The 17,193-nt window shown below is 32.7% G+C and overlaps 3 protein-coding genes across 4 annotated transcripts; 2 read left to right on the top strand and 1 right to left on the bottom strand.

The window, feature by feature from the left end:
• Positions 1-2,975: 2,975 nt before the first annotated feature.
• LOC137820329 (transmembrane 9 superfamily member 8-like) lies at positions 2,976-7,312 on the top strand. Its single transcript, XM_068624359.1, has 7 exons — positions 2,976-3,407; positions 4,431-4,595; positions 4,885-4,994; positions 5,091-5,196; positions 5,294-5,406; positions 5,551-5,704; positions 5,982-7,312. The coding sequence occupies exons 1-7, from the start codon at positions 3,303-3,305 to the stop codon at positions 7,137-7,139; spliced, it is 1,911 nt and encodes a 636-aa protein (XP_068480460.1). The 5' UTR covers positions 2,976-3,302; the 3' UTR covers positions 7,140-7,312.
• Positions 7,313-8,272: 960 nt separating this feature from the next.
• LOC137820331 (early nodulin-like protein 14) lies at positions 8,273-9,176 on the top strand. Its single transcript, XM_068624362.1, has 2 exons — positions 8,273-8,544; positions 8,698-9,176. Exons 1-2 carry the CDS (start codon positions 8,355-8,357, stop codon positions 9,051-9,053), a joined length of 546 nt encoding a protein of 181 aa, XP_068480463.1. The 5' UTR covers positions 8,273-8,354; the 3' UTR covers positions 9,054-9,176.
• A 441-nt stretch (positions 9,177-9,617) lies between these two features.
• LOC137820330 (uncharacterized) lies at positions 9,618-16,980 on the bottom strand. 2 transcript variants are annotated; one of them, XM_068624360.1, is made up of 6 exons: positions 16,573-16,980; positions 16,420-16,475; positions 16,283-16,337; positions 16,051-16,131; positions 15,519-15,772; positions 9,618-10,004 (listed from the first exon to the last, which is right to left on the bottom strand). In XM_068624360.1, exons 1-5 carry the CDS (start codon positions 16,775-16,777, stop codon positions 15,534-15,536), a joined length of 636 nt encoding a protein of 211 aa, XP_068480461.1. In that variant the 5' UTR covers positions 16,778-16,980; the 3' UTR covers positions 9,618-10,004; positions 15,519-15,533. The 2 variants fall into 2 exon arrangements, with proteins under 2 accessions (XP_068480461.1, XP_068480462.1); XM_068624361.1 differs by lacking the exon at positions 9,618-10,004 and adding an exon at positions 10,960-11,097.
• Between the last annotated feature and the right edge of the window lie 213 nt (positions 16,981-17,193).

Below are 17,193 nucleotides of genomic sequence, written 5' to 3'. Positions count from 1 at the left end.
CTTCAAACAATAACACGTGAAGCCTTTAAGATTAACTCCCTATGAGACAACCTTTTGCAAGTGTTGTTATGTTTTTAAAACTAGTTTTTTAATCTCTTTATTTTTGTGAATTTACTATTTACAAGTAAAGCTACAAGAAAATATCATTATTTGAATTAAGAGTTTTGTAAAGGTAGAGAATGAGATATAAATCTTAACAGTAAAAATCATATTTCCTTAAAATAAAGAGAAAGTCATAGAGTTATTTTCGAATTTATTTTTATTAAATAAATCAAACTAATACAAATATTTTAATAAAATAAAATAATAATTAATAATAAAAAATATATACTTATTTATAATAAAAATTATATAATAATTTTTATTATAAATATAAGAATGCTATTTACATTTAATAAAAAATAATTTTTAATTACAATTTTTAAATTTATGAATATTTAAATTATTTATTTTTATATAATAATTTTGATAATTTTTACATATATTCAAAATTTTATATGTAAACTATTATTTTCTCAAGTAACTTTTTTTTCAGAAATTAGTTATTGAATTATATTATATTATACTACTGATAATCTTAATTCATCTAAATTTACACAAAAAAAAATACTTAATATTTGATTATTTTATTTTTAAAAAAAAACAATGGTAAATTTGTAATTTCATATTTTAAAAAAAATAAAATATCTCACAATTATCATATCACACACAAATTTCAATAATTTTTTTCTCGCAAATCCACTATACCACGTCTCAATCCAAATATATTTTTTTCACACTTTCCTCCCAAATCCTCACATATTCACTTTTCATATCCTTGTATTTCTACTTCTCAATACAAACACAACCTTAATCTAAAAACTTAAAATCTAAAAGACACTAGTGTATATTTCTCATGTTATTACTATTATTTTTCATATTTTTCTTTTTTCTTGGATTTGTTCCCATGACTTTTTAAATATTTACAAAAATCACTTAAAATTAACAGTTAAATAATTCATTTTAAAAAGAACAATGCTACATAGGTAAAAGAAAACTGGTACAGTGAATTCCCATTAAAAAATAATACAAAAGTAATCTCAAGAAAATCACGAAAATCATACACCAGAATATATACATGTTTCAAAGTTATAATCGTTTTAGCTTGATACATATGTTTCATTAAGAAAATAGTACTTATACTTAGAGTTTAAAGTTACATTTGTAAATTAAACTGTTTTGATTTAATATAATAATTTTGTAAGATGTAATATTTTAGTGGATAAAAACAAAGGTATATTATTTTAAATTTGAAAAATCATTATACTTTTAAAATAAAGCTAACTTACTGTATTAATTATATTTTTCAAACTGAAAGAGATAGCAGTGTAAGAAAAACTTATTCACCTTTAAAAAATTAATAAGGATTAAAACTTAATTATAATTTTTACAGAAAAAAAAAATATTAAAGCAAAAGGTATAATAATATGAACTTATTTTAAAAATAAGAAATCAAACTTAGAGTATTTAAAAATGCACAACATCAATTTTACATGTAAAACTTCATTTTCGAAAGTGACAATCCACCCTCGGCACTTGAGCATTTTAAAAACTTCACGATAAGTATATTATAATACTATTTTAGTGGCATGCTTTAAGAAACTAATTTAATTTAATTATGTTGTAATCCTTCTGCATAAATATTCCCTTTCCAATGATAATATCTTTCGGATGTTTTACTTATAAGTGGAAAATGCAAGAAATAATTTAGCATCAGCTCTTGACCAAATAAGGAACTACCTATATCATAAACGTTGCTTTGAGTTGACACTACCTCGTGAGTAACAAACATCTTGATGAATGGTGAAAACGATTTTGCTTCAATCTTGTAAGACTACATGCACATGACTTAATATTGTTTTATGTGTTATTATGGTTTTTGGTTCAAGAAGGAAACATAACTATTTACTTATATAATTTATACACTTATCTTAAATGGTATGTCTCTATCGGATACAGAGTGTCAATTCAAAAAATATTTGTTGAATTTTTGATAATTTTAGCACAGTTCTAACACAATTTTAAAAATGACAAATACAATAATTTTCTAAAAATTCAAATTTATTGTATCAATTTTAATTATGATTATAAAAATAAGGAACAAATTTTTGTATGAAAAATATTTTCATGCTAAAAAAAATCTGAAACATACTTGTGCACATAAATATTTTTTATCAATTTATATAATTATAATATATAAATTTATGTTTTCGTATCTAAATTTAAAATAATTTATAATACAAAGATGAAAAGATATATTTAATATTTTATTTGTGTAGATAAAATCTAGTATTCAACGACGACATGCTATTATTTTGTTCCTTTTGCCAAGTTATCCTTGTGCTAATTTGTTTTCTTTATTTATTTATTTTCATTATTTATCTACAAATATTATTGAATACAATTTTTTATTAGTTATTTTAAAGATTTTCAATAAAGAGAAAAATAAATAAAGAAAAGACAAAATTAAATATGCAATTTTAGTTTGCAGTCTGTAATACCATGCCAACACACACCCTAGTGTCACCGGTTCAACTATGTTTTAAATTATTAATTATTAATTACGTCATTTACTATGTTAGTATATTAGTGTTACATCATTGTTACATATTATGTTAGTAATTATGGTTTAAAATCTGTCTACAGATTAACAACAGACCAACACTTATAGTGAAAAGCATATAACTAAATGCACAATAAAAATAATTCAATAACCAAAATTTCACACCAGAGAAATTTAAACTAATAAATGATAACGGCTTTTAATTTTGTAAATTTCTGTAATAAAGTCTTTGAAAAAGATAATTGGTAATAATTTCAAAAGTATTAAAGAGTGAATTAAAAAGATTTCCTAATGATTTTTTTAGTTTGAAAAGTAAATTAAAAAAATTTCAAAAACTAGTTTAATATAAAAATATTACTACATGGGGAGAGTAATGAATGTTCTTGCAAATTCTGAGATCTGATTTCTGTAGTCTTACGTATAAATGAAGAAGTGAGGTTAATTAATTATTTCATAAATCCCATTTATGCCCTGGAGTCCTGAGAGAAAGTAGAAAAATATCAAAACGCGTTGGGTCAGATTCAACTAGAGGCACCTAAGGGGCAACATCATATATAAGTAGAATGCAGTAACTGTACCTAATTGTAACCGGAGAAAAACTGATTCAGCACCGAGTCCTATCTCTCTGTGGTCGTGACTACGCTTCTTCTTCAAGTCGAAGCGCGTGAAAAAGAGACTCCAGATCTGGATCTCGAACGCCATGGCGTTTTGGAGATCTCTCGCCTTCTCTGCGGTTCTTCTGCTTCTCATCCATGGCGCTCACTGCTTCTACCTCCCCGGCGTCGCTCCACAGGACTTCCAGAAGGTAACCTTTGATTTCTCCTAACACGTCTATCGGTTATTTTCTAGCTTTTCGATCCGTGCTTGAATCTCGATAAGCGAGATCTGAGTTTTATTGGATTTATATTGTGATCGATATTAGGTTTTTTTTGTTATGAAATTGTTATTGTTTTGCTGAAACTCGATACAGGAGCTGGAAGTGTGTGGTAAGTAATATGGAGTGTGAAGTTTAGATCGCTTCTATGAAGGACTTTCACTTCGTAACTCTGAACCGTTTTTTGTGTGTTTATGTATCTATTGCTAGATTAAAGGTCTGATTTCTATTACTTGCGGTTTATCTGTTACAGTTTGGTTATAATTGCAAATTGCAACGTTTGTTTTCGTTGATGAATCGATCTTACGATGGCTGTTTTAATGCTCTACAGCTAACTAGACATGGATGTTTGTTTTATTGTATGTGGAACTTTAAAGGATTTTGGAGAATAGGATTTCTTTGTAGATGTGAATTGCTGCAGTGCCTACCTTCTACTTCTCTTTGTATTGAGAAATTTATTTTCCGATATTTGGCATTGATACTATTTGAAGTTAACGGTTAGAGCTTTACAGAAAAAAAGGATACTAACTATTGTCTCCTAGGTTTTGCCTTCTATCATTGTAATGTATGCAATGTGCCTTTACCTTCTAGTCTTACCCTCCTTCCAGTTTTATTTAAGGATTTCAGTTGTTTTTAATTACAAAAGACATGTCATTAGATTGTTTTGCATAAAGTTCTGTCTCAGTATCTATCACTTTGCTATCTTGTTACCAACTATAATGTTACTTATGAAGGATGGAAAAGTATTTTTGACTACTGTCATGTAGCCCCCTTCTAAAGAATTGTCTTGCTTGTAAGGTGGACAAGATGAGGAGTATTTAGAGTTCATTATGGATCTACTTCTCAAGGCCTTTATCCACAATTTTCTTCAAACGACCTATGTAGTATTTAGAATTCATTATGGATCTACTTCTCAAGGCCTTAAATGACTTGTTACATATTTATTTGCTGCAGGGAGATCAATTGCAAGTGAAAGTAAATAAATTAACGTCAACAAAGACCCAGCTTCCATATTCATATTATTCGCTTCCTTATTGCCCCCCACCAAAAATACAGGACAGTGCAGAAAATCTTGGAGAAGTGCTTCGTGGTGACCGCATTGAAAATTCTCTTTATGCGGTCAGTTTTACTTGTTTACTCTTGACAGTTTAATTTTTTTTGACAATGGCAATAAATAAATTCTTGGTAATATGTTTTCAATTTAGGAACAATTAAGTAATTAAATACTGAATTTTCTGACCATGTTCAGTTCAATTATTTGACACGAGTAATCATTTATGGACTGTGTGAGTGGTTAACTGGTTGTTCATTTTCAAGTTGATTTTTTTTTTTCATTTTTAAACTTTTATGAGTTCCCTTAATTTTGTTATGGTTATGAACTGTTTTCTGACCCATTGATATTTTGCAGTTTAAAATGCGTGAGCCACAAATGTGCAATATTGTGTGTAATATTAAACTTGATGCTAAAACTGCCAAGGAGTTCAAAGAGAAGATCAGTGACGAGTATCGGGTGAACATGTATGATATGCCAATAATTGTTCTATTATTTTCAGCAAGTATTATTACAATTGTAATAGGCTTGTTTCTTACAGTAGTGCTGCCTTTCATGCGCAGGATTCTTGATAACCTTCCTCTAGTTGTTCCCTTGAAACGAAATGATCAGGATTCTACTGTTTATCAGCTTGGTTTCCATGTTGGACTCAAAGGGCAGTACAGCGGGGTATGCTCATTATTTAAATAGCACTTTGACTATTGTTATTATTAATTTGTTATGAATGCCAATTAGTATCTTTTTCTTATTTTGTCTAAATGTGCAGAGCAAGGAGGAGAAGTATTTTATTCACAACCATTTGGCATTTACTGTCAAGTACCATAAAGATGTGCTAACTGAATCTGCTAGAATTGTGGGCTTTGAGGTTAAGCCATTCAGGTAATTATTTTTGTGCTGTCATATTAATTTATTCCTATAAATTCCCTAACTGTAGGAATTGCATGCAATGTGTTTTGCTTGTGATTGGTTCATTCTTTTGTGATATTTAGTGGTGACTTTTCATAACTGGGTGTTAATCTGCAGTGTTAAACACGAATATGAAGGTAAATGGGAAGGAAAAACAACTCGTTTGACAACCTGTGACCCTCATGCTAAAAACACAGTTGTCAACTCCAACTCTCCCCAAGAGGTTGAAGAGGGCAAGGAAATTATCTTCACCTATGATGTTGAATTCCAGGTGAGTCAAAGGAGATGATATATTTTACATGTTTACTTCATGGTGTAGTGTGGTTATTGGAATGAGCTATAAGAAGTTAAGGTATGGTTTGAGAGGAGAAGCTGTTTAAGATCATGTTTGCACTAATGGGCATGTTTATTATTTTTCACATCATGATAAATCTTCGTCCTTCTAGTTGGATTCTTCTTTAAGATCCTCCCTTTGTTGTTATATGATGAAATGTGATTGTGGGCTGTATTTCTTATTATCTGCTATTACCTTTGGCTGGCGTGTACAGGAGAGTGATGTGAAGTGGGCATCAAGATGGGATGCCTATTTGCTAATGAATGATGATCAAATCCACTGGTTCTCTATTGTTAATTCATTAATGATTGTTCTCTTCCTTTCGGGCATGGTGGCAATGATAATGCTGCGTACACTGTACCGTGACATTGCAAAATATAATGAGCTTGAGACCCAAGAAGAAGCCCAGGAGGAGACTGGTTGGAAGCTTGTCCATGGTGATGTATTTAGGCCCCCTATCAACTCAGATTTGCTGTGCGTTTATGTTGGAACTGGTGTTCAGTTTTTTGGCATGATGCTGGTAACCATGTTATTTGCTGTCCTTGGGTTCCTTTCGCCTTCAAACCGAGGTGGGCTGATGACAGCCATGCTCTTGCTTTGGGTTTTCATGGGAATATTTGCTGGTTACTCATCAACTCGCTTGTACAAGATGTTCAAAGGATCGGAGTGGAAAAAAGTTGCCCTCAGGACTGCAACCATGTTCCCTGCCATTGTCTGTGCCATTTTCTTTGTTTTAAATGCTCTCATATGGGGCCAAAAATCTTCTGGAGCTGTGCCATTTGGTACAATGTTTGCTCTGATCTTTTTATGGTTTGGGATCTCAGTTCCACTTGTTTTTGTGGGTAGCTATGTCGGATTCAAGAAGCCTGCAATTGAGAATCCTGTGAAAACGAACAAGATCCCCAGGCAGATTCCTGAGCAGGCTTGGTACATGAACCCAGTTTTCTCAGTTTTGATTGGTGGAATACTCCCGTTTGGAGCTGTTTTCATTGAGCTTTTCTTCATCCTCACATCAATCTGGTTGAATCAGTTTTACTACATCTTCGGATTCCTCTTTTTGGTCTTCATCATCCTCATTGTGACTTGTGCTGAAATAACCATTGTGCTCTGCTACTTCCAGTTGTGCAGTGAGGATTACTTGTGGTGGTGGCGATCATATCTTACCTCTGGTTCCTCTGCACTTTACCTCTTTCTTTATGCAACTTTCTACTTCTTCACCAAGCTTGAAATCACAAAGTTGGTATCTGCGATATTTTACTTTGGGTACATGCTTATAGCTTCTTATGCATTTTTTGTGGTGACCGGTACTATCGGATTTTATGCATGCTTTTGGTTCACTAGGCTCATCTACTCCTCAGTCAAAATTGATTAGATATAGCAGTCAGCGGTTTGGACCAATCTACTATACTTCTTAAAGAATGAAGAAAGTTTGTGTAAGGATTTTTGAGATTCAGATACTAGCATGTTCAGATGTAACCTATTCTATACAATTTTGAACTGTGTCGACAGTATTTTTTTTTAAATATTTTAATTGCCTTTGTTGAATTAGGATTCACGTTTCAATACAGAAGATTTTAGGTTGGTTCGACTGCCTTGTCAAACGGCCTTTTATGTGGTAGATGTTATATTACTGGAGCACTTATCTCTATTGAAGTGAAATTTCCGCTATATTTATTTTGAAATACTAATATCACCTTTAAATATGGTCTATTTTACGATTTTTTTAAGAAATTTGTTACTATTAAAATAATTTGATGACTTTATATTGATATAGAAAGTTATTTAAGTTTTTTTCGTTAAAACTAATTAGGTCATAAATGAGTTTCAATATTTTTTTAATAAACCAAATTCAAACTTTTAATTAATTAACGTTTTAAATTCAAACTTCTAATTAAATTTGGTTAAATAAATGAGTCAAGATTAACTATTAATATCTTTTACAAGCTTCGAATTTGGATAAATTTGATTACGTTCATACTTCCGCCTAATTCTTTCATAAATGCATAAAAAGAATCTTATTTGTTATCAAATTTATCTTTTGTAATACATGTAAATGTTTAGGGTGAATTGGATATAACATTGATAATTTTTGGTTAGTAATAATTGTCTCTGACCCTGACTTATTTAATGTTAATATCATTGCAGATAATTTCTACAAAAATGATTTATAGACACCCATATCTATAGACTCCCATGAGACAGAGAACATACAAGAGAGAGAAAAATCAACATAATAAAACAGACAAAAAAAGTAGTGAAATAAAATATATTAATTATATTATTACTCTAATTGCCTGTTAAAATTGGTAGAGTGAATTCCAAGTTCCAGAATAATCGCTCATTAATATCAGTTTTCTTTACCGTTGTTCTAACCGTTCAAGGGCCCTCATAGTATCAGAAGACTCAGTACAGTGGCCCCCACATACTGTGCTGTGCAGTCTTCTAACTCTCAACGGCTAGTTTCTCTCCTCTTCATCACCATAAATACAACACGCCTAGCAGTCACCATAGCATATCACCACTTCGTGCTTCTGAGAGTAAGAAAGGTAAAATCTTTCACACACCCTTTTCAGTTCTCAAAAAGGAAATGACCATGGCTAGTTCCTCAAGAGCCGTCTCTGCTTCCCTTTTGTTCTTTTTCCTTCTCCTTGGTTTCTCAGCAGCTAAGGAACTATTAGTTGGAGGCAACATTGATGCTTGGAAGATTCCATCTTCTGAACTAGATTCTCTCAATCAATGGGCTGAAAAGTCTCGTTTCAGAGTTGGCGACTATCTTGGTAACTTCCCAAAAACACAACCATTTAGTTAAAAGTTATCTTTATCTGAAAATGATACAGGTTAAAATGTATTGCAATTGCCTGAAAATTTTACCCTTTCTGATACTATTTTCATCTCCATACCATTCATGAGTAACACCTTTGTATTGGCAGTGTGGAAATATGAGAGTGGGAAGGACTCAGTGTTGGAAGTAACAAGGGAGGAATATGGCAATTGCAGCACCTCCAACCCCATCAAAGAGTACAGTGATGGGAACACAAAGGTGAAGCTAGAGCGTCCTGGGCCATTCTACTTCATCAGTGGAGCAAAGGGGCACTGTGAGAAGGGGCAAAAGTTGGTGGTGGTTGTGATTTCTCCAAGGCACACATTTCGTGCAACTTCTCCAGCACCTTCTCCAGCAGAGTTTGAAGGTCCAGCTGTTGCTCCTACTAGTAGTGCTACAACGTTTCAAGTTGGTCTTGTCACTGTTGTGGGAGTGTTGGCTATGTATGTGGGTTTTCTCGTGTAAATCAATCACCCCATCTCATCATTAGTATGACTTTGGTGGTGACGTTCTTATAATTTGTGGCTAAATTCTTTTGTAGCGAATATATCATTCTTTTCTATAAATTTAAGATGGCTTATTTATTAATTCTTTTATAGCAAATATAAGAGCTTTGCTTCTTTCTATATTGGAAAACTTTCGGCATTCACAACCTGAACTGCGCTGATTTGTTTGATAGAATCTTTTAAGTTGATTTATTGTAATTACTATTATCTTAAATTTTTTACATAGGAAGAAGAAAAGTTAAATTATATTTTTATTTCGTTCTTAAAAAATTCACTTTTTTCTCCACACTTTTGTCACTTCTTGAACCGCAGTGTCCTTTTTTTCGCATTTTTTTGCCTGATATTTAAAACATCCTAATTGATTATTTTTCACATAATTTTACATTCAGAGGTGGAAAATCAATATTTTTGTTTAATTTTACTCTTTGAAAAACTTTTTCATCACTGCCAACAATATATATACCAAGTGAGCTTGTTCATTTAATTTTTTTAGAAGCTCCATTATAGTAAGCATTTGAGAGGATTTATTGGTGTGAACTTTTGGTAATCAATTTTCTCTTAAAGATCTTGAGAACTTGAAGCATGTCCTATAATCACATCGAATTGGTTCTTGAAATTAGGAACCCATAATAAGCAAGTGGAAATCCTAGAGCCTAAGCATCCAAAATTGAGACATGTACATTGTCGATCTGCAAATCCAACCCCAACAGTACCCATTTGTCTATTGAAAACTTACATTAACCAAAAACTAAAATGTTGGATATTAGAAACATTCAACATGTTTACAGTGAACAGTAATGAGATTTTGTCGCCAAAAAGAGAATGGAAGCCATCCCCAAAAGCATGGAAAAGCAACAACGCTATGGTGAAATTCCCTCTTACGGACACAAAGCTCCACCTTGTTCACACACTGGACATAAAATTCAAAAACAATAAATAACAAAATGGAAATCTGCAAATTGAGACCAAAATACGTATAGTTTTCAAGCAAGTTGCAGGCTTTCACTTAGATTCTATTCAGTTCGAGAAGATTTATGAGCATACAAGAAAAGCATATAAACTTCACACGAAACAACCAACACAATCTAGGTAATTCAGCAGTGAGTAGCTTTGTTCCATGCATTTAAATTGACATTATCAATATTATATTAGACGCACAAACCAACTTGTTCAAGTTTTTCCTAAAGGCCACTACACTTTCAGTCCCATGATTACAACGAAGACAGAGCCATTTCACAATATTTCTAGAAAATATATGACAATTAGCATGTATACTGTTCTTTAATTTCATATTTCCAAATGAATTGTTTGTTACTTGTCAAAAGAAAAACAGCTGATAGGATGAATTGCCAAAATTTTCTTGTATAGCAGATTCACATTTTTTTTTTTTTTTTGCATTGAAGATCACATCATTGAATGAAGATTTAAATAAAAATCACAAATTATATATTCAAACTTTTTAGTCTAAACCCTAAACCAATTGTGCTCAAAATTTTCATTAACTCATAAGACACTCTATTGCCCTCTGCACAATGAGCTCCAACAGGAGGGCTCAAGACAGAAATACTTGGGTGAGTTGCTAGAGTGAAAAGCACTCAACACGCCATATATATTCAAGAGACAATTATTAAGAATAATAAAGAGAAGTTGATATAATTCCCTAACTGATGCATGAATCTGAAGAAACACTTATCCTAGAGTTTAAGTGCTAATTACAGGTCCATTTCCAACACTCCTCAAGCCAGATAAGCATATAAGTTTAATGCTACAAGCACGGAACAAATAAATTGAATTTGTGGACACATAAGATGTTGTAAAGATGTGTCCATTACGCACTGCCGCAAACCAACGCCCTTGTCAGAATTGTTGATTTGTTTTGTCGCAGGATGTATAGCCAGTTTTTCTCCAAAATTTTAGGATTTTGTGTCAAACAGGGAGGGGCTTTAGATGGAGCTCTCGTTGGAGTTAACAACGGCTGTGGACGGCGATAATGTCCCCAGGCCCTATGAATTACAGATGTGGACTTTAGATGCCTAATGGTTATATATATAGGATACGGAGACCCTATTCATATATAGTTACTAGTTAGCATGACAAAAATCCCAATTGAGAAATAAGATTTTACACAATTCACATGGTAGAAACAAATTTGCTAGGTCTTACAGTTTCTAATAATAATGATCCCACAATAGTGTACTAAGAAACATATTAATACTTAAAACACTAGTTAAGTCCCAGGATGCAAGCCTAACAAAAAAAGTATCAAGCCTTGCAATATTTATAATACACTTCCGTCTTTTTTTTTTACTTTTTTATGATAGCATTGTCTAGGACATGCTTAGCCAATAAAAGGTTTAGGGATGTTGGCCACATGCTGAACACGTATCCAATAAGTGATGTTTAAAAAGTGTTGAACATGCTGACCTACAAAGGTGTGGGTACTTCCTAGATCAAACCCGATCAATCTAATACAAAATTGAAAATGGTGATCTCTCCTGGTGGCCAGATGATGTGGAGAAGTAAAAGATAGAGAAGAGCGGATCCAACCCACTCTAATACCAAGTTGAAGATTGAACATTTTGATAAATTGCTTGAGTGAAAAAGTACTCAGCAAGACATAAAGAGCAGTAAATACAATTCTCCAACTAATGCATGAATCTGAACAATCATGTATCCTAGAATTTAAATGCCAGATATAATACTGCTTTCAACAAGGAGGAATGGAGAACCTGGAGGGATCAATTCACTGACCCAATTCACTTCAAAACATGCTAGAGGATTGAGTCTCTTCTCATATAATACCAAAGAAGTATTCCCTCTTCAGTCATATATCAACCCCAAATTGTGGTGTGTTGTTGTAAATTGTAGATTAATAGGATAAAATATATTCTCATTATCTTCATAGTAATTATGAAAATAAATATCTTTAGAATCTTCCTATTCATTTCGGCATATTTTTATTTCCTTTTTAAAAGTTTTGGTTATTACAAATAGGGATTGAGAATGTAATTGGTGTGATTGATATCAATAAAATAATTCTTTATTTTCTTACAAGGTTCAAGTTGGTATCAAAGCCTATCCTAGCGAGGTTTGTTGGGCCTATCGTGTCACCTACAAATATCTAGTCTAATGCTCAAGATGTCCATTCCTCAAGGAAAAGTGTAGAAATTTAAAAACTTATCATGTGTCACTAACAAGGCTCTAAAATTACTCTAATTTTTAAAACTATCCTAATAGTACAACAAAAAGTGTACTCCAGTAGTACAGAAGATTTTGACACATCATAATGGTGTCAACGAAGGTGTCATAAGGACACTAACAAAACACCCTATTGTGTTAACAAAGCCCTAGCGGCTGAAATGAACTTTATTTTCAAAGTATGGATTCAAAAGTGAACCAATACCAGAGAGGATAGGCTTGAAAATCTTTACAAGGAGGGTGAAGAACACCTTCAACACAAAGAAGAAGACATTTTTTAAATCTCCAAAAGGGACAGTGTCGATAGCCATCAACACTTCGAATAAAAAACGAAACAACCCAGGATAGTTGGCAACATTCTGAGTTGCCACCTATAACCAATCAAAACACATTGCTCATAGCAACTGTTAGTATCGATAGTAGAGCAACAGGAACGAGAATAAACTGAGGAGTGTTCCAAACTGGCATTTATGCAAAAAGCCATGGCCCACAGTAATTGAACTTGGCCACAGGCAACTTCGCTATCATCAATCACATGATTAGTCATGTTTCCCTTGAGTTGATGAAAATATATAACTTGAATTATGTAAAAAAATCTAGTGACTTAAAACAAGATAGAGTGTCTCAAAATGTTGATGACTATGATGCTCTCCTTTTTGGAGATATGAAAGATGTCTTTCCTGTGTTGAAGGTGTTTTTCACCCTCCACACAAAGATTTGCAAGGCTATCTCCTCTAGTATTAGTTCAGTCTAAATGAGTACTTAATAAATTAAAGTTTATTTTATCCACTAGGGCTTTGTTAACACCAATAGGGTGTTTTTTTAAGTGTCCTTATGACAATTTTGTTAACACCATTAAGATGTTTAAAAAATTTCTAGACTAGAGTACATTTTTTGTTCTACTACAAGGGTAGATTTAAAAATAACTATTAAAGTGATTTTAGTGCCTTGTAGTTGTCCTAAACATGACAAGTTCTTAAATTTACACATTCTAGAAGTAAGTATATATATATATATATATATATATATACTCAACATATTTTTATTTCCTTTTTTAAAGATTTTGGTTATTGCAAATAGAGATAGTGAGAATGCAATTCATGTGATTGATATCAATAAAATAATTCTTTATTTTCTTAAATAGTTCAAGTTAGCATCAAAGCTTATCCTAACAAGGTTTGTGGACTTATCATGTTGCTCGTTACGAGGTCGTTATCGGACCACCCACTAATATCTAGTCCCACACTCTAAATGTCTAGTCTCTCGAAAAGTCTAGTCTCTCAAAAAGAAAAATGTAGGAATTTAAAACCTTGTCATCTTTAGGACAATGACAGCACAAAATCAATCTAATAGTGATTTTTAAAACTACCCTAATGGTAGAACAAAAAGTGTACTCTAGTATTACAAATTTTTTTGAAACACCCAAATGGTGTCAACAGAAGTGTCATAAGGACACTAACAAAACACTCTATTGGTGTTAATAAAGCCCCAATGGCTGAAATAAACTTAATTTTAAAAGTACTGAATTTGAGTGAACTAATGCCACAGGATATAGCCTTGCAAATAAATCTTTGCAATGAGGGTGAAAAACATCTTTAACACAAAGAAGACATTTTCTATATCTCCAAAATGGAGTGTCAATAGCCATCAACATTTCAAATAAAAGATAAAATACCCTAGGATAGCTGGCGGCATTCAAAGTTGCCATCCTATGAGCAATCAAAACATAGTGTTCTTGGGAGGCATTGAAGCTACAACCCACAGTAATTCAACTTGGTGACAAGCAACATTAATCATGCGATTAGTCATGTTTCCCTTGAGTTGATGAAAATATAACTCTGAACTATGTAAGAAAATCTAGTGTGACCTGAAGAAGCAAAAAACAAGATAAAGTATCTTGCTCTAGTGTAGAAGCTGAATTTTGAGCCCTTACTCAAGGTGTGTGAGAAATACTATGCAATTGTATTATGATAACAAGTCAACCGTGAGCATTGCTCATAATCTAGTCCAACATGATAGGACCAAACATGTTGAAATTGACACACTTCATCAAAGATAATCTTGACGGAGGCCCAGTGATTACAACTCATGTTCCTACGTGATTTCAGATAGTAGACATTTTCACTGAAGGACCTTTCAAGAAAAATCCAGAATCTTGTTGACAAGTTGGGAATGATTGATATTCATTTACCAACTTGAGAAGTGTTGTAAAGAGCAGATTATTAGGATAAAAATATTCTCAATATCTCCATTGCAATTTGGGGAAAAAATTATCTTCATAATCTTCCTTTTCATCTCAGCATATTTTTATTTTCTTTTTTAAAAGTTTTGGTTATTACAAATAAAGATGATGAGAATGTAATTGGTGTGATTGATATCAATAAAATAATTCATTATTTTCTTACATGGTTCAAGTTATATGTTTTCATCAACTTAAGGGAAACATGACTAACTACGTCATTGATGATATCATTGCTCCTTGTTGTAAAAAAAGATGTAAGATGTTTGTGGAAATATGATTACTCTTTGACATATAAGAGGCAGTGTGATCTACAAGTTGTCATGCTCTTCCATTGTTGTTGACCACAAGTCCTAAGCTCCTACAGTATTATCTAAGTTGGTATGCTGCAATGAATTCCATTTCTAATACTAATGTTTGAACTATAGAGCATATCTAAAATGAGATTACACGTGTTTCATGTGCAATACCGTAAAGCTGCAGGTAAAATTGAATCACATAACACAATTAACAAGTTATCCAACAACTCTCATAACTGCAATGACTTCAATATTGATACTACCAAATTTTTATTAAATAGAAAAGGCTAACAGATGACAACTTACAGTTACACTAAATTGATAGGCAGTAGGTGTTGAAAATAAGGTGATGATGAAAGACAAACTTTCAATGAAAACTATTAAATAAAAATAATCTGTACAAAGTAGTAAAAAAATTTATTTAGTCGCTCCAATCATCAAATGTGCTATAATTTCCTAGCTGGGGGCTGGCATATACCTAGTAGGCGTATCAAGATATTTGCAAAGATCCCCAAAAACTGTTTGTTTGTTCAGAGTTCATTCCAATGCTGATAAGAGAAAATTCCTAAATTTATAGATCAAATTCTAAGCATTTACTGTAACAAAAGACATATATCATCTGTGTTGGTTACATTAAATTCACATACAAAAAAAAAAAAGCAAACAAGAACATTATGAGTAACTCTACCAAATTTCTGGAAAATCAGGATATGGGCTGTTTGTCGTCGTCATCCTCTGACATGTCAACTTGTAGCGGTCCCTTAATACCGCTACTGTTAGCACCAAGAAGCTCCCGGGCTGCTTTCTCCAAAAAATCCTTGGCAGCTGCTTTAACAGATTGTTTATCAGAAGACTGATATTTCCTCTTTTGACCTGCTCTACCCGGAAGGTTTGTCTTTGTTCTATCCCCTCTACTTATGTTCCTCATATTTTCCCTCTGCTCTGCACAAAATAAACCACTTCTCTTTACATACACTAGATTAAATTGGAAGAGACACAATAGATAACCCTTGAAAGGAATAAAATAAGAACAAAACTTGGAAGCAATTCCTTAGATGCTTTCAGCATTGTTTTCCCGCCTAGACTTGGAATTTTACATCGAATGCAAACCTTATTAAGGTAAGGCAAGAAGAAACTCTAAATTTGACCACAAATCAACATCAAAAGCATCTCAAGAACAGCATCTAAGTTTTAGTCCATAAATCAAATTTACCACTCACCAGAAGTTAGGTCAGGCAGAGAGTGTTCTATGAAGCGTGTAGCCGCTTGATAATTCAAGGTAGTGGAAGGTTGCAGTGGAGCTTCACAAACAAAACCAAAAATCACTCCAACGCAAATAATTCACACTTGAAAAAACACATCTCCAAATACCCATCACGTTAATTTTCAACAAGGTCATTCAACAAATGCATAAAGCTAAACACATTTTTGAGAAAAGAAAGAAAAATGTACCTTTACTCAAATCAACCAAACGTTCCAGTTTGTCCTCGTACAAGTGTATCCTGTCCTGCGAAGACGAAAATAATAAAAAAAAACACTCGTTAGCAATTGTTAAGGTTAAAAAAAAGACAGAATTGTCAGAAACTCACGAGCTCAGATTTGATGGGATGATCATCTGGGTGAACCCCAGTACACCTCAAATTCACTGGAGAGAATGAAAACAGAAGAAAGAGAAAATCAAGGTGGAATCAATCTCGAAATAGCAGCATTCATGATAAAAAAAAATGCGTTTTTTGGATTACATGCGAGAAGGGTAGAGGTGATTTTAGCGAGGATGAACAGAGCATGAGCGCGTTGAAGAGGGGGCATTTGGGAGAGGATTTGAGGGTCGGAGAGAGACAAAAAGTCGTTAAAATGCGTTCGGAGTAGTTGGAGATTGGAGAGAGTGGTGTTGGCTGCATCCATAACTGCCTCGGGAACTGCACCGCTCTCACTTACTTTCACCATTTTGAAATTCAGAGGTTGGAGCAGAGAGAGAGGATGCTAGCTACCACCACTGTCACACAGAGAGAGAGAGAGAGAGAGAGAACACAAGTATAATAAGGTAGGGTTTGGTTTTTGTTTTATGCTACAAAATAGAAGAAAACAGAGAGGCGATGTTGTTGGGTTGGCGACTGCACCTAGCAGCTGCTCCTTAGTCTTTTACACCTAATCAGGATCAAAGTGTTTGGTTTAGTCTAAAACAAGAAAATTAAATATAAAATAAGATAAAATCAAAGTGATTTAAATTTGAAATAAGAGTGTCATAATCTTCAAATTGTATATTATAAATTTTCTATAATATAAAAATAAGTTATGTTCAACTTACGAGGTTTTTTCTATTTAACATACAATATTTCTGAAAAAAATTATATAAACTAATA

The sequence above is a fragment of the Phaseolus vulgaris genome, chromosome 9, assembly GCF_000499845.2.
Source record: "Phaseolus vulgaris cultivar G19833 chromosome 9, P. vulgaris v2.0, whole genome shotgun sequence".
Lineage (NCBI taxonomy): Eukaryota > Viridiplantae > Streptophyta > Magnoliopsida > Fabales > Fabaceae > Phaseolus > Phaseolus vulgaris.
Note: the sequence above shows the minus strand (reverse complement) of the source record. Positions and strands in the feature narration are given on the sequence as shown.

Coding starts and splice junctions, on each gene's coding strand:
- LOC137820329 (XM_068624359.1), top strand. CDS start 3,303: ATGGCGTTTTGGAGATCTCTCGCCTTCTCTGCGGTTCTTCTGCTTCTC. Junction 3,408..4,430: donor CTCCACAGGACTTCCAGAAG/GTAACCTTTGAT, acceptor TATTTGCTGCAG/GGAGATCAATTGCAAGTGAA. Junction 5,407..5,550: donor TTTGAGGTTAAGCCATTCAG/GTAATTATTTTT, acceptor GTTAATCTGCAG/TGTTAAACACGAATATGAAG.
- LOC137820331 (XM_068624362.1), top strand. CDS start 8,355: ATGACCATGGCTAGTTCCTCAAGAGCCGTCTCTGCTTCCCTTTTGTTC. Junction 8,545..8,697: donor CAGAGTTGGCGACTATCTTG/GTAACTTCCCAA, acceptor TTGTATTGGCAG/TGTGGAAATATGAGAGTGGG.
- LOC137820330 (XM_068624360.1), bottom strand. CDS start 16,777: ATGGTGAAAGTAAGTGAGAGCGGTGCAGTTCCCGAGGCAGTTATGGAT. Junction 16,338..16,419: donor ATCCCATCAAATCTGAGCTC/GTGAGTTTCTGA, acceptor TCGTCTTCGCAG/GACAGGATACACTTGTACGA. Junction 15,773..16,050: donor TCTGCCTGACCTAACTTCTG/GTGAGTGGTAAA, acceptor TATTTTGTGCAG/AGCAGAGGGAAAATATGAGG.